The sequence below is a fragment of the Xenopus tropicalis genome, chromosome 2, assembly GCF_000004195.4.
Source record: "Xenopus tropicalis strain Nigerian chromosome 2, UCB_Xtro_10.0, whole genome shotgun sequence".
In the NCBI taxonomy this organism is placed as follows: domain Eukaryota; kingdom Metazoa; phylum Chordata; class Amphibia; order Anura; family Pipidae; genus Xenopus; species Xenopus tropicalis.
In genome coordinates, this window is record NC_030678.2 from 96,720,591 (window position 1) to 96,735,078 (window position 14,488).

At 35.5% G+C, this 14,488-nt stretch overlaps 2 protein-coding genes across 2 annotated transcripts; both read right to left on the minus strand.

Moving 5' to 3' along the window:
• Positions 1-985: 985 nt before the first annotated feature.
• Positions 986-3,083, minus strand: LOC116408695 (REST corepressor 1-like). Its single transcript, XM_031896362.1, has 6 exons — positions 2,973-3,083; positions 2,707-2,828; positions 2,086-2,174; positions 1,650-1,761; positions 1,488-1,551; positions 986-1,131 (listed from the first exon to the last, which is right to left on the minus strand). The coding sequence occupies exons 1-6, from the start codon at positions 3,017-3,019 to the stop codon at positions 1,107-1,109; spliced, it is 459 nt and encodes a 152-aa protein (XP_031752222.1). The 5' UTR covers positions 3,020-3,083; the 3' UTR covers positions 986-1,106.
• Positions 3,084-10,455: 7,372 nt separating this feature from the next.
• On the minus strand, positions 10,456-14,143 carry LOC116408696 (myb-like protein P). The gene is made up of 7 exons (XM_031896363.1): positions 13,918-14,143; positions 12,979-13,084; positions 12,721-12,790; positions 12,455-12,576; positions 11,869-11,957; positions 11,275-11,544; positions 10,456-10,543 (listed from the first exon to the last, which is right to left on the minus strand). The coding sequence occupies exons 1-6, from the start codon at positions 13,930-13,932 to the stop codon at positions 11,419-11,421; spliced, it is 528 nt and encodes a 175-aa protein (XP_031752223.1). The 5' UTR covers positions 13,933-14,143; the 3' UTR covers positions 10,456-10,543; positions 11,275-11,418.
• Between the last annotated feature and the right edge of the window lie 345 nt (positions 14,144-14,488).

Below are 14,488 nucleotides of genomic sequence, written 5' to 3' on the forward strand. Positions count from 1 at the left end.
CTTTACTATCAAAATGGGACACCAATAAAATGCTAGCTTTATCATCACTTTAACCTGCAATAGATATTTACAAAATCATTGGTGACCTATCAAATACATTTTATATGAGCCTTAAGTGGGTCTCAGTGGGTTGCAACTGACTACAATACTTTCATCAAATAAAACATTTTTGTTTTATGTTTATGTAAGTTGCATTGTCTGTTATTTGTACTCCAGACTGCTTCCCAATTAATGTCTATTCAAATAGTCCACTATACATAGCTTGTGGGATCTGCTCAGTTTGCCATAAAGTGTCGCGTGCAGCTAATTACCCATTTGAGCCGAAGCCATCGTGGTTGAGAGGTGTCAAGTTGATCTTGGAGTTCATTATGTTTAAAAGCTAAATCCTATAAAACCTCTATTTAGTACGCTTCAAAGTGGATTAGTAGTTATGAGGATGTAAAGTCACCATGATGAAGTTCCTAAAATATTATTATACTTAAATATGCCAAGTTCCTTGGATCTACTGATCCATCTGCAGTTAACCATTTTGGGTTATTTAACATCATATGTAATGTTTTCAGTTGGCAAAAGTGTCAACTTTTTAATAAAAATCAACCAATGCTGATAACTAAATCTAAAATAAAAAGCCCATTTCCCTACTAAAATGGAAGGCTCTTCTGATTTATCCCAGTTCAGTTAAATGCTCTTTCTGGCAACTGAGTCCAGTTATATCACATTCATTTTAAAGCCCCACCAATAGCACATGGCCCCTTTTCTGTATATTTTGTTGGCTTTTTGTCTTCTATTTTTCATTTTTCTACTTTCTGTTTTCATTTAAAGTAAGAATTCTCTACAAATTCTGGGGGAATTGGAGTCAAAATCGAGTCAGCGGTATATACCATTCATTCTCACCCTCACATTTTATTTCAGATGTAAACAAACAACTGAACTTCCCAAACTCTCTCTCTCTACAAAAGTTATTTTTTTTATAAAAATATATTTTTTATTTTAATTAAAAAAAACATAAAAGAAAGAAAAAGAAAAAACATAGGGGAGGGGGGTACAAAACATGGGTAAAGGGAAGATTGTAGGGAGGGTTTGAGATCTCTTCATGAGGAATACATTCACTTGCTAGGAGAATGTTTTGGCCTAAAATGGAAAAGAAATGAAAATGAATAAATGAGGGAACTTATCCTACACGCAAATGAGAGAAAAACAAGTGCGCCAATTGATAATGCAAAATTGTGATGATATGGCATGAGTAAACATCCCTCAGTCATGGCTGACACTGAAAGTCTGAGTTAACTGTAAAGTGAAATATTTTCCTTGTCTTATAATTAAGGCTAAATGTAACACTAAACCATTCTGCTTTTGATTCTGTAAACTTTTCTGCAGCTCCACAGTGAGCCAATCAGAATTACAGTTGCTACCACTGATTATAAAAGTCTGATGGTTCATATATCTACCGCTTAGTTTTTTGTCTGAAATTGGTGAGAAAAACTTACTTTTTGTTGCCATTTTCCTCATGTTCCTCGCCGCTTTGGATCTTTCTCTTTCTAGATGTTTTAGCTGTGAAATGTAATGGGAACATTTTAATAAATGACATTTACACTGGGCATCGCATTAGAAATTATTTGTTTTTCTTAATTTATTTTAGCTACACATACCCTCCTTGGGGGTTTCAGAAGAGAATATAAGATTCTTCTTGCGGCCGATCTTGGCATGCTTTTTGTTAGCATAATAGAATGTTATACACTGGGCAGTTGTTTTTGTTTTGATCTGTGAGAATCAAGAGAAGATACTCAGTTATACAAAGGACATCATATCCGTAAATTACTTTTCATATACATATAACATATATATACTGTATATTGTAGATATGTACAGGCCTTTATCCATGGAAGTACAATAACATGATATAGAAGCTTTAGGACTAAAGTTGCTAAAGCCCCATAGTTACGCTGCTAGTGTGAGTCAATTTGTTTTCAAATGTAGCTAAACTTTAATATTCAAAAAATATTGTTATTGACTTATAATTCAATGTTACCCCAATAAGTAGGATATACCCTCATCATGTCATTTTGTTTTGCAACATTTACATACCATTTTGTGTATTTTAAAAAAGTTCTTTCCATATCTCGACATTCCTCTTGATAATAGAACTTTTTCATCCAGTGTCCAATCATCATGTTCTAGAGAAGCAAAATATTAAATGAAAAGATTATTAGGTTCTGAAGATTCTTATAAACAAAAATGGGGACCAAATGACAACCAACAATGCCAAGTTACATAATATATAAATATAGTTTAATGTTATATACAGTATAGGATAGGAGATACAACAAGAGATCCTGCAGAAAAAGACTATAATGTCCATTATTCTACAGACACTACCACGTCCATTAAAAGTGCATGGAAAAACGTGTAACTACAAATACAGTTTTACTTAAAGGGTTGGTTCACTTTTAAGTTAACTTTTAGTATGTTATAGAATGTCCAGTTCCTAAAAACTTCAGACTCACTCCTATTCATATTGCAGATTCTCATTCAAACCACTGCCTGGTTGCTAGGGTCGAAATAATAAAAAAAAACCACACAAACAACAAAAATGAAGACCAACTGCAACATACTAAAAATGAATTTAAAGGTGAACAACCCCTTTAATAGAGGAATCATTTAAAGTTACTTATACTATGTCCCATTAGTGCTTGGTCTCATCCTTACCTTTACTAGCCCCTTCTTGCTCAAGGGGGTCTGAGATGAAATCTGCTCCATCTTGGTCAAAGACGGCCAAAGATTTCTTTCTCAAAGCAGGTATCTCTGCCTGATAGTCTGAGCCAATGCATCTGGAAAAAAAAGTGAATACATATACAATATGGTTTTTTTTTTTTATATTTACAAGAAAATAATATCAGGAAGGTTCCATAAAAGTAATTTCTTCCCCTAATGTAAGTAATGAATGTATTAAAAAATATTATATAGGTCCTTACACATTTAAAGTATGCTCTTCTATTTCTGCTTCAGCCATTTGATCCATCCATTCATTAGAATATGATGGTTCTATACAAACACAGACAAAAATGATATTAAAACATATATAGAACAATATTCAAAATGTAGTGTTAATTAGTGACATACAAACTGTATCATGGGTTTCACTATCACTTTAATGAATACAATTAAATGTAGAACCAGCAGCAGCATGGGCTGCCTCATCCATAGTTAGGTTCTAAAATCATTGTGCCTACCTTCACTGGCTGAAAGATGGAACTCAGAGAAATGATTTGGTCTTCTCCTATTTCTGGATGACCTTCTGAGTGGGACACTACTAGTGCCTCCTGGATCTTGTGATCCCTTTCATAAAACAAAACACCAGTAAAACAATAGAAAAACTTCATTTTTCCTGCTTTAAACAGTAAAGTTTTTATCATAAATGTCCTTTATAGTGCAGTACATTATATCAGACAAAGGGACAGATTTATTTCAATGAGAGTCATTATATGGTTTATCACATGAAAACTTATGGACGAGATTCAGTTCAAGGAGAAAAAACATCTCCAAATTCAGTTCCAGTTTTTTCTCATAGAATATAATAGAGTTTTCATATGGTGAACATTGAGATAACTTTACTTAAATTAAATATCGTCCATGAATTTTCCCAAGATAAACCTTTTTCTCACGGAATTGAATCCTGCCCAAAGTTACTGTTTTAAGTACCCTTCTATATATGTTGTAAATCACCTATGGGACTTTTTTTTACCACTCTCCATCAGTTATGCACAACATAACAAGTGCAGTATGGACCTTTGCATAAAATAAGAATTTACTTTATATATAATGTCCAACTAAAGTGTACGCACACTGGCCAGGCCATGCCTTACTTTGTGTTTCATACATGACAGCACCCAATACATTTATTTAATACACTATGGGGCAGATTTATCAAAAGTTGAGTTGGCATTTTTTAAAATCTTGAATAGGTCGGATTAAATAAAAAAAAACTTGGCAAATAAAAGCAGTTTGGTGTGGCTGTAGCAGCATATTGTTCAGTATTGCCAACCAGTGCAGGATAATGCACAAATCCCTGCATTAGGATTGGCAGGAGTCCTGTCCAGTTTATATACAGTATATGGCATGAAGGAGAGTTTCATTTATATTTTAAATTAGCAGTATAAACAGTATTTCTCTTAATCTTACCTGCCCTCCAGCCATAGGGCTTTTATAAGCTGGCTTGATTACAGTTGCTGAAGCTGTAAGCCTCAGCTACAGTTCAGCTGTAAGCTGTTACTGTTGACTGTTGATCTTTTGATGTTACTAAACTTGCTTCTTTTTTATAGTTTAGATAATTTAAAATCAAGAATAAAAAATCAGAATATTAGAATTGACTAGTTTTGCTCAAATGCAAAAAACGCCAAAGCTCCTGACAGTACGTGCTACTCTCGCGTGAGACACAGCAGTACTGTTAACTCTACAAGCTTTGCTTTGCTAAAGAGGCAGACTTGCATTGTGATGTAAGCGATGATGTCACAATGGCCAGTACTGCCTATTAGCAGTGACAGTGTGGGAAACGCTGTTACATTCTAACCTACCCATTAATTACTGTTAGTATACTAAAAACAAAGTATTCTTAAAACAAAGGTACATGTTATATGGAACCTAATGCTAATGACTCAAAACCATGTATTCAAAATCAATATCTTAGGAGGCAATGGCCCTGTGCTGCAACAGAAAACATGCAAAGTCTCCTAACAATGACCTGATTGTGAACCATACATGAAAGCAAACAATATGCATGATAATAGTTTTATCTGCATGTGAAGTTGAAATAAAAATATGTATATATTACACAAAAACCATGATTATACTTTTCTGAATTGGTGCCTAGAGCTGTCGCTTGTGTCAAAAAACATATTTAAACTTGTGTATTAATAATAAATGTACATTGTTATAGGTCCGGGCCTTTGTTGCCTCGCCATAAATCTGGGCCTGCCAATATGGGTTCATGCAGCTTAGATAGGATTCAGTACAAGGCACTGTTTTATTATTACAGAGAAAAAGGGAATCATTTACAAAAAACTGAGTGAATTGCTTATACTGGACTGTATAGAAGATGCCTTTTATAATTCTTACTTTTCTGGATAATGAGTCTCCATATAACAGATCCTATGCATACCTATATAAAAATATAATGTAACTCCTATTGTAAAAGCCAACAATATTACATTCACTGATGATTAGTGAGATATGGTGGTGAGCACATTTTTGTGTTTGCCAGGCAATGATTCGCTGCAAAATTCTATTTCGCCAATTGCAAAAATTTTTACGAAACTGCTTCAAAAAGAGAAAAGGGCCCATTAACTTTAATGTATTTGGAGTAAAAAATGGCATGGTAGCATCAAAAAAGTCACAGTCGTGGCAGCAACTTTGTGGCCACATCAGAAAACTCGCAGTCGTGTCATAAAAAGTTATGCATGTAAAAAGTTGCACGGCAGCCACATTTATTGGCTTCACAAAGTTTTCAGCAGTTTCACAAATTTTTTGATGGCGTTAAACGGAGCGGATTCGCTCATCTCTAGTTACATGTAAACTGTATCATGGCTTTCACCATCAATTTAATGAATGGATTCAAACATATAACTAGAAGTAATTTGGCTCTAGCAATGTTTTTTTTATGCAGCAATGCTTTATAAATATTTTATTTTTATTTTTAAATTTGATAGTGACAAAATATTTCCCAGAATTTTACAGAGATAATAACTAATTTGTATTTTGTCTATATGAATTCATAGATATGTAGTTATAGTTGTGCATCAACCCCATGGCAACAGCAGCTTTATAATTTTTTTAGTTTATGAGTGATACTTATGGAGTGCTGGTCCTTAATACATACACAGATACATAATTTAAATATAGCAGTATGAATAAAATCTTCCATTTGCAATAGGGCTAAAAACCCCAAAATATTTAAATAAAAATATTTAATACAGTTTTTTTACTCTGCTTCCTGTTTTGTAAATACCCCCTGCAAAAAATATATTAAATATAGTTTAATATATTAATTAACAAAAAAAATTTGATTTAATACAAGAGCAGTTTTTAAATAGAAAGAGGTAACAATTGCAGGGGACTTTAAGTTAGATACTGCTGCATGAATTAGTGACATGGAAGCCATGGTTTCTTTTCTTTAAGTTTCTTTATTATGTTGGGTTGAAAACCCCAACATACTGTTCTTCGACTTTAGCTTATTCTTCCGCTTCTTCTTCTTAGCGCCCCCCATTTTCTAAACGCCTCCTACAGTTTTAGGGGTACAACACCCAAACTCTCCACACTTCTTCGCCCTATAGCGCAGCAGGTTGCTTTTGCTTTTCTAAGCGATCCCGCCCCCCATCTTTTTGTGGCTCTGAACCCCCCAATTTTCCCATTGACTTTGACAGGGAAGATTTTCAAACTGCTGCCACAGTTACAGCTTTGAAGCTACACCCCCCAAACTTAAATAACATAATAATGGAGTCACCCCAAATGAAACAACAACATTTTTTGGGTGACCCCCAAAGTGGGAGGGGCCAACAACAGCCAATCAAATTTTACCCATTGACTTTTATAGGGAAATTGAAACTGCTGCCACACTTACAGCTTTGAGGCTACACTCCCCAAACTTGAATCACATAGTCATGGGGTCAGACTGAATGAAAATATGATGATTGTTGGATTCCCAATAGTGGGCGGAGCTGTGAACAGCCAATCAGATTTTACCTATTGACTTGGCAGAAATCCAACCTGCTGCCATTCTCACAGTAATATAACGCCAGGGTCCCCAAACTTTGCAGGGTTAGGCACCAGGTAACTGCAGTTCAAGGTTAGAAAAAGTGGGCGGAGCCACCAGCAGCCAATCAGATTTTACCTATTGACTTTAAATGGGGAAATTCAACCTGCTGCCATTCTTACAGTATTAACACCAGGGTCCCCAAACTTTTCACAGTTGGGCGCAGCCACCAAGAGCCAATCAGATTTTACCTATTGACTTTTAATGGGTAAATTCAACCTGCTGCTATTCTCACAGTATTAACCCCAGGGTCCCCAAACTATTCACAGTTGGTCACTAGGGGACTGCAGTTTTTGTTTTGAAAAAGTGGGTGGAGCCACCAACAGCCAATCAGATTTCACCTATTGAAATTTATTGGTTTGATGCCAGGGTTCCCAAACTTTGTATAGTCAGTCACTGGGTGACTACATACTCAAGTGGGCGGGGCTGCCAAAAGCCAATCACATTTCTTTCTTTGTTTTCAGTGAGAAAATTTTAACTGCTGCCAATCTCACATGTTTAATGTCAGGGTCCCCAAACTTTGCACAGTTTGTCACTGGGTCACTGTTTTTTTTTTTTAAAGTTTAGAGAAGTGGGCGGGGCCAACAACGGCCAATCAGATTTCACCTATAGACTTCCTATGTTTAAATTTAAACTGCTGCCATTCTTCAAATATTAATACCAAGGTACCCAAACTTTGCAAAGCTAATCACTAGGTAACTGCGTTTCAGATTTAGAAAAATTGGGTTTTCAAAAGTGGCACCAACAGCCAATCAGACGCCTTTATTGAACTTTTTTGGTTTAAATTTAAAATGCTGCCTTTCTCACACTATTTATGTCTGGGTTCCCAAACTTTGCACAGTCAGTCACTGGCTGACTATGTATTTAGGGTTAGAACAAGTGGGCGGAGACACCAACAGCCAATACATTTCCACCCATTAAATTTCATTGGTTTATATTTAAACTGATGCCATTATTTAATTATGGCCACCAACAGCCAATCACATTTCACCTATTTACTTTCAATGGTGAAGTGTAAAGTGCTGTCAGTCTCACAATTTTTATGCCTGAGTCCCCAAACTTTGCAAAGTTCGTTACTGGGGGACTGCAGTTCAAAAATAGGAAAAGTGGGTTGGGCCACTAACAGCCAATCAGATTTCATCCAATTAATTTTATTGGTTTAAATTTTAAATGCTGTCATTGTCACACTATTTTGTGCCAGGGTGCCCACTGTTTGTCACTGGGGGACTTCGACTCAAGGTTAGAAAAAGTGGGCACACCCACCACTCACAATTTACCTATTGACTTTTATTGGTTTAAATTTAAGCTGCTGCCATTCTTTAACTATTAATCCTAGGGTCCCTAAACTTTTCAGAGATAATCACTGGATAACTGCAGTTCCAGATTAGAATAAGTGGGCAGAACCACCAACCGCCAATCAGATCTCACTCATTGAGTGGGGAAATTTAAAATGCTGCCATTCAGACACTGTTAAAACCAGGGTCCCCAAACTTTATACAGTGGTTTTACTACATAACTGTTGCCCAAGGTTAGAAAAAGTGAGCAAAGCCAAAAACAGTCAATCAGATTTCATTCAGTGATTTCACGTTTTTCAACCCAACATGAAGTTTGTTCTCAAACTTCCCTTTCTAGTTATTTTATTGTAGATTTATTGTCGATTATTGCAATTCTATAATAAGTTCTGATATTAGTGTGATTCTTTATTGATAGTCCAAATTCATAAAAATGGTGGCAGAATGACAATTTAATGGAGATAGTACAAATATAAGGTTGAAGTGCAGCTTTTGCTAATTTGACTTTTTTTATAACAATTTACCTCATTAATTTTTTTTCCACTTTACCTTTGTGAATAGCTCTCATAAATGTCTATTCAAATAGTCTGCTATACATTGCTTGTGGGATCTGCTCCGTTTTCCATAAAGTGTCGCGTGCAGCTAATTACCCATGAGCCATTTGAGCCAAAAGCCATCGTGGTTGAGAGGTGTCAAGTTGATCTTGGAGTTCATTATGTTTAAAAGCTAAGTCCTATAAAATCTCTATTCAGTACGCTTCAAAGTAGATTAGTAGTTATGAGGATTTAAAGTCACCATGATGAAGTTCCTAAAATAATATTATACTTAAATATTCCAAGTTCCTTGGATCTACTGATCCATCTGCAGTTAACCATTTTGGGTTATTTATCATCATATGTAATGTTTTCAGTTGGCAAAAGTGTCAACTTTTTAATAAAAATCAACCAATGCTGATAACTAAATCTGGAGGTGGGCATAGAGAGTACTGTTTCCATTTTTGCTGATGACACAAAATTGTGCAAAACTATAAGTTCCATGCAGGATGCTGCCGCTTTGCAGAGCGATTTGACAAAATTGGAAAACTGGGCAGCAAACTGGAAAATGAGGTTCAATATTGATAAGTGCAAAGTTATGCATTTTGGTAGAAATAATATAAACTATCTACTGAATGGTAGTGTGTTGGGGGTATCCTTAATGGAGAAGGATCTAGGGGTTTTTGTAGATAGCAAGTTGTCTAATTCCAGGCAGTGTCATTCTGTGGCTACTAAAGCAAATAAAGTGCTGTCTTGTATAAAAAAGGCATTGACTCAAGGGATGAGAACATAATTTTGCCCCTTTATAGGTCCTTGGTAAGGCCTGCAGTGAAGTTTTAGACTCCAGTCCTTAAGAAGGATATTAATGAGCTGGAGAGAGTGCAGAGACGTGCAACTAAACTGGTTAAGGGGATGGAAGATTTAAGCTATGAGGTTAGAGGTTGAGGGTTGTTTTCTCTGGAAAATAGGCGCTTGCGAGGGGACATGATTACTCTGTACAAGTACATTAGAGGGGATAATAGGCAGATAGGGGGTGTTCTTTTTTCCTATAAAAACAATCAACGCACCAGAGGTCACCCCTTTAGATTAGAGGAACGGAGCTTCCATTTGAAGCAGCGTAGGTGGTGAGGGCAGTGAGGGTGTGGAATGCCCTTCCTACAGATGTGGTAATGGCAGACTCCGTTAATGCCTTTAAGAGGGGCCTGGATGAGTTCTTGAACAATCAGAATATCCAAGGCTATTGTGATATTAATATCTACAGTTAGTATTAGTGGTTGTATATATAGTTTATGTATGTGAGTGTATAGATTGGTAGGAGTGGGTTGTGTATGCTGGGTTTACTTGGATGGGTTGAACTTGATGGACTCTGGTCTTTTTTCAACCCTATGTAACTATGTAACTATGTAAAATAAAAAGCCCATTTCCCTACTAAAATGGAAGGCTCTTCTGATTTATTCCAGTTCAGTTAAATGCTCTTTCTGGCAACTGAGTCCAGTTATATCACATTCATTTTAAAGCCCCATCACTAGCACATGGCCCCTTTTCTGTATATTCTGTTGGCTTATTGTCTTCTACTTTTCATTTTTCTACTTTCTGTTTTCATTTAAAGTAAGAAATCTCTACAAATTCTGGGGGCATCAAAATTGAGTCAGCGGTATATACTATTCATTCTCACCCTCACATTTTATTTCAGATGTAAACAAAAAAACTGAACTTCCCAAACTCTATTTCTCTACAAAAGTTATTTTTTTTATAAAAATATATTTTTTATTTTTAATAAGAAAAACATAAAAGAAAAAAAAAGAAAAAACATAGGGGAGGGGGGTACAAAACATGGGTAAAGGGAAGATTGTAGGGAGGGTTTGGGATCTCTTCATGAGGAATACATTCACTTGCTAGGAGAATGTTTTGGCCTAAAATGGAAAAGAAATGAAAATGAATAAATGAGGAAACTTATCCTACACACAAATGAGAGAAAAACAAGTGTGCCAATTGATAATGCAAAATTGTGATGATATGGCATGAGTAAACATCCCTCAGTCATGGCTGACACATTGGGGGAGATTTATTAAGACCCGAACGGGTCCGAACGCGCCGAGCGGATTCGCGCCCGATTTTTTCGAGCGGCCGCGGCGTTTTCGCGCGGGCGCACGGAAAAGTCGTGCGAAAAGTCGTGCGCCCGCGCGAAAAATTCGGAAAGACTGCCGCTGTTTGCAATGGTTTGGTACGAAAATTACGTGACTTTCGGATCGCCAATACGATTTTTTCGTGACTAATACGATTTTTTCGTGACTAATACGATTTTTTCGTGACTAATACGATTTTTTCGTAAGCATTTTTGGGATATTTGCGATCTTCAGAAATTTTCGTTTCCAATCCGAATTTTTCCCATTCGGGATTCGAACTCGGGTTTTGATAAATCTGCCCCTAAAAGTCTGAATTAACTGTAAAGTGAAATATTTTCCTTGTCTTATAATTAAGGCTAAATGTAACACTAAACCATTCTGCTTTTGATTCTGTAAACTTTTCTGCAGCTCCACAGTGAGCCAATCAGTATTACAGTTGCTACCACTGATCATAAAAGTCTGATGGTTCATATATCTACCGCTTAGTTTTTTGTCTGAAATTGGTGAGAAAATCTTACTTTTTGTTGCCATTTTCCTCATGTTCTTCGCCGCTTTGGATCTTTCTCTTTCTAGATGTTTTAGCTGTGAAATGTAATGGGAACATTTTAATAAATGAAATTTACACTGGGCATCACATTAGAAACTATTTTTCTTAATATATTTTAGCTACACGTACCCTCCTTGGGGGTTTCGGAAGAGAATATAAGATTCTTCCTGCGGCCGATTTTGGTATGCTTTTTGTTAGCATAATAGAATGTTACACACTGGGCAGTGGTTTTTGTTTTGATCTGTGTGAATCAAGAGAAGATACTCAGTTATACAAATGACTTCATATCTGTAAATTACTTTTCATATACTTATAACATATATATACTGTATATTGTAGATATGTACAGGCCTTTATCCATGGAAGTACAATAAAATTATATAGAAGCTTTAGGACTAAAGTTGCTAAAGCCCCATAGTAACTCTACTAGTGTGAATCATTTTGTTTTCAAAGGTAGCTAAACTGTAATATTCTAAAAATGTTGTTATCGACTAATAATTCAGTGTTACCCCAATAAGTAGGATATACCCTCATCATGTCATTTTGTTTTGCAACATTTACATACCATTTTGTGTATTTTAAAAAAGTTCTTTCCATATCTCGACATTCCTCTCGATAATAGAACTTTTTCATCCAGTGTCCAATTATCATGTTCTAGAGAAGCAAAATATTAAATGGAAAGAATATTAGGTCCTGAAGATTCTCATAAACAAAAATGGGGACCAAATGACAAGTTAACATTACATAACAGTATAGGATAGGATAGGAGATACAACAAGAGATCCTGCAGAAAAAGACTATAATGTCCATTATTCTACAGACACTACCACGTCCATTAAAAGTGCACAGACAAACATGTAACTACAAATACAGTTTTACTTAAAGGGTTGGTTCACTTTTAAGTTAACTTTTAGTATGTTATAGAATGTCCAGTTCCTAAATACTTCAGACTCACTCCTATTCATATTGCAGATTCTCATTCAAACCACTGCCTGGTTGCTAGGGTCAAAATAATAAAAAAAAAATACAAACAACAAAAATGAAGACTGCAACATACTAAAAATGAATTTAAAGGTGAACAACCCCTTTAATAGAGGAACCATTTAAAGTTACTTATACTATGTCCCATTAGTGCTTGGTCTCATCCTTACCTTTACTAGCCCCTTCTTGCTCAAGGGGGTCTGAGATGAAATCTGCTCCATCTTGGTCAAAGACGGCCAAAGATTTCTTTCTCAAAGCAGGTATCTCTGCCTGATAGTCTGAGCCAATGCATCTGGAAAAAAAAGTGAATACATATACAATATGGTTTTTTTTTTTGATATTTACAAGAAAATAATATCAGGAAGGTTCCATAAAAGTAATTTCTTCCCCTAATGTAAGTAATGAATGTATTAAAAAATATTATATAGGTCCTTACACATTTAAAGTATGCTCTTCTATTTCTGCTTCAGCCATTTGATCCATCCATTCATTAGAATATGATGGTTCTATACAAACACAGACAAAAATGATATTAAAACATATATAGAACAATATTCAAAATGTAGTGTTAATTAGTGACATACAAACTGTATCATGGGTTTCACTATCACTTTAATGAATACAATTAAAAGTAGAACCAGCAGCAGCATGGGCTGCCTCATCCATAGTTAGGTTCTAAAATCATTGTGCCTACCTTCACTGGCAGAAAGATGGAACTCAGAGAAATGATTTGGTCTTCTCCTATTTCTGGATGACCTTCTGAGTGGGACACTACTAGTGCCTCCTGGATCTTGTGATCCCTTTCATAAAACAAAACACCAGTAAAACAATAGAAAAACTTCATTTTTCCTGCTTTAAACAGTAAAGTTTTTATAATAAATGTCCTTTATAGTGCAGTACATTATATCAGACACAGGGACAGATTTATTTCAATGAGAGTTATCATATGGTTTATCACGTGAAAACTTAGACGAGATTCAGTTCAAGGAGAAAAAACATCTCCAAATTCAGTTCCAGTTTTTTCTCATAGAATATAATAGAGTTTTCATATGGTGAACATTGAGATAACTTTACTCAAATTAAATATCGTCCATTAATTTTCCCAAGATAAACCTTTTTCTCACGGAATTGAATCCTGCCCAAAGTTACTGTTTTAAGTACCCCTCTATATATGTTGTAAATCACCTATGGGACTTTTTTTTACCACTCTCCATCAGTTATGCACAACATAACAAGTGCAGTATGGAACTTTGCATAAAATAAGAATTTACTTTATATAACGTCCAACTAAAGTGTACGCACACTGGCCAGGCCATGACTTACTTTGTGTTTCATACATGACAGCACCCAATACATTTATTTAATACACTATGGGGCAGATTTATCAAAAGTTGAGTTGGCATTTTTTTAAACCTTGAATAGTTCGGATTAATTGAAAAAAAAACTTGGCAAATAAAAGCAGTTTGGTGTGGCTTTAGCAGCATATTGTTTAGTATTGCAAACCAGTGCAGGATAATGCACAAATCCCTGCATTAGGATTGGCAGGACTCCTGTCCAGTTTATATATATGGCATAAAGGAGAGTTTAATTTATATTTAAAAAGCAGTATAAACAGTATTTCTCTTAATCTTACCTGCCCTCCAGCCATAGGGCTTTTATAAGCTGGCTTGATTACAGTTGCTGAAGCTGTAAGCCTCAGCTACAGTTCAGCTGTAAGCTGTTACTGTTGACTGTTGATCTTTTGATGTTACTAAACTTGCTTCTTTTTTTATAGTTTAGATAATTTAAAATCAAGAATAAAAAATTAGAATATCAGAATTGACAAGTTTTGCTCAAATGCAAAAAATGCCAAAGCTCCTGACAGTACGTGCTACTCTCGCGTGAGACACAGCAGTACTGTTAACTCTACAAGCTTCGCTTTGCTAAAGAGACAGACTTGCATTGTGATGTAAGCGATGATGTCACAATGGCCAGTACTGCCTATTAGCAGTGACAGTGTGGGAAACGCTGTTACGTTCTAACCTACCCATTATTTACATATTCTTAAAACAAAGGTACATGTTATATGGAACTTAATGCTAATGACTCAAAACCATGTATTCACACTTATCAAAATAAATATCTTAGGAGGCAATGACCCAGTGCTGTAACAGAAAGCTTCCTAACAATGACCTGATTTGGAACCATACCATTAACTGCACAGA

Excerpts from the sequence above, each read along its gene's own strand:
- LOC116408695 (XM_031896362.1), bottom strand. The coding sequence starts at position 3,019 with ATGGATCAAATGGCTGAAGCAGAAATAGAAGAGCATACTTTAAATGT. Across the intron at positions 1,762-2,085 it reads TTTTTAAAATACACAAAATG|ATCAAAACAAAAACAACTGC; the intron begins GTATGTAAATGT and ends TGATTCTCACAG. Across the intron at positions 1,552-1,649 it reads TTCTGAAACCCCCAAGGAGG|CTAAAACATCTAGAAAGAGA; the intron begins GTATGTGTAGCT and ends TACATTTCACAG.
- LOC116408696 (XM_031896363.1), bottom strand. Across the intron at positions 12,577-12,720 it reads GAAGAGCATACTTTAAATGT|ATGCATTGGCTCAGACTATC; the intron begins GTAAGGACCTAT and ends TTTTTTTTCCAG. Across the intron at positions 11,545-11,868 it reads TTTTTAAAATACACAAAATG|ATCAAAACAAAAACCACTGC; the intron begins GTATGTAAATGT and ends TGATTCACACAG.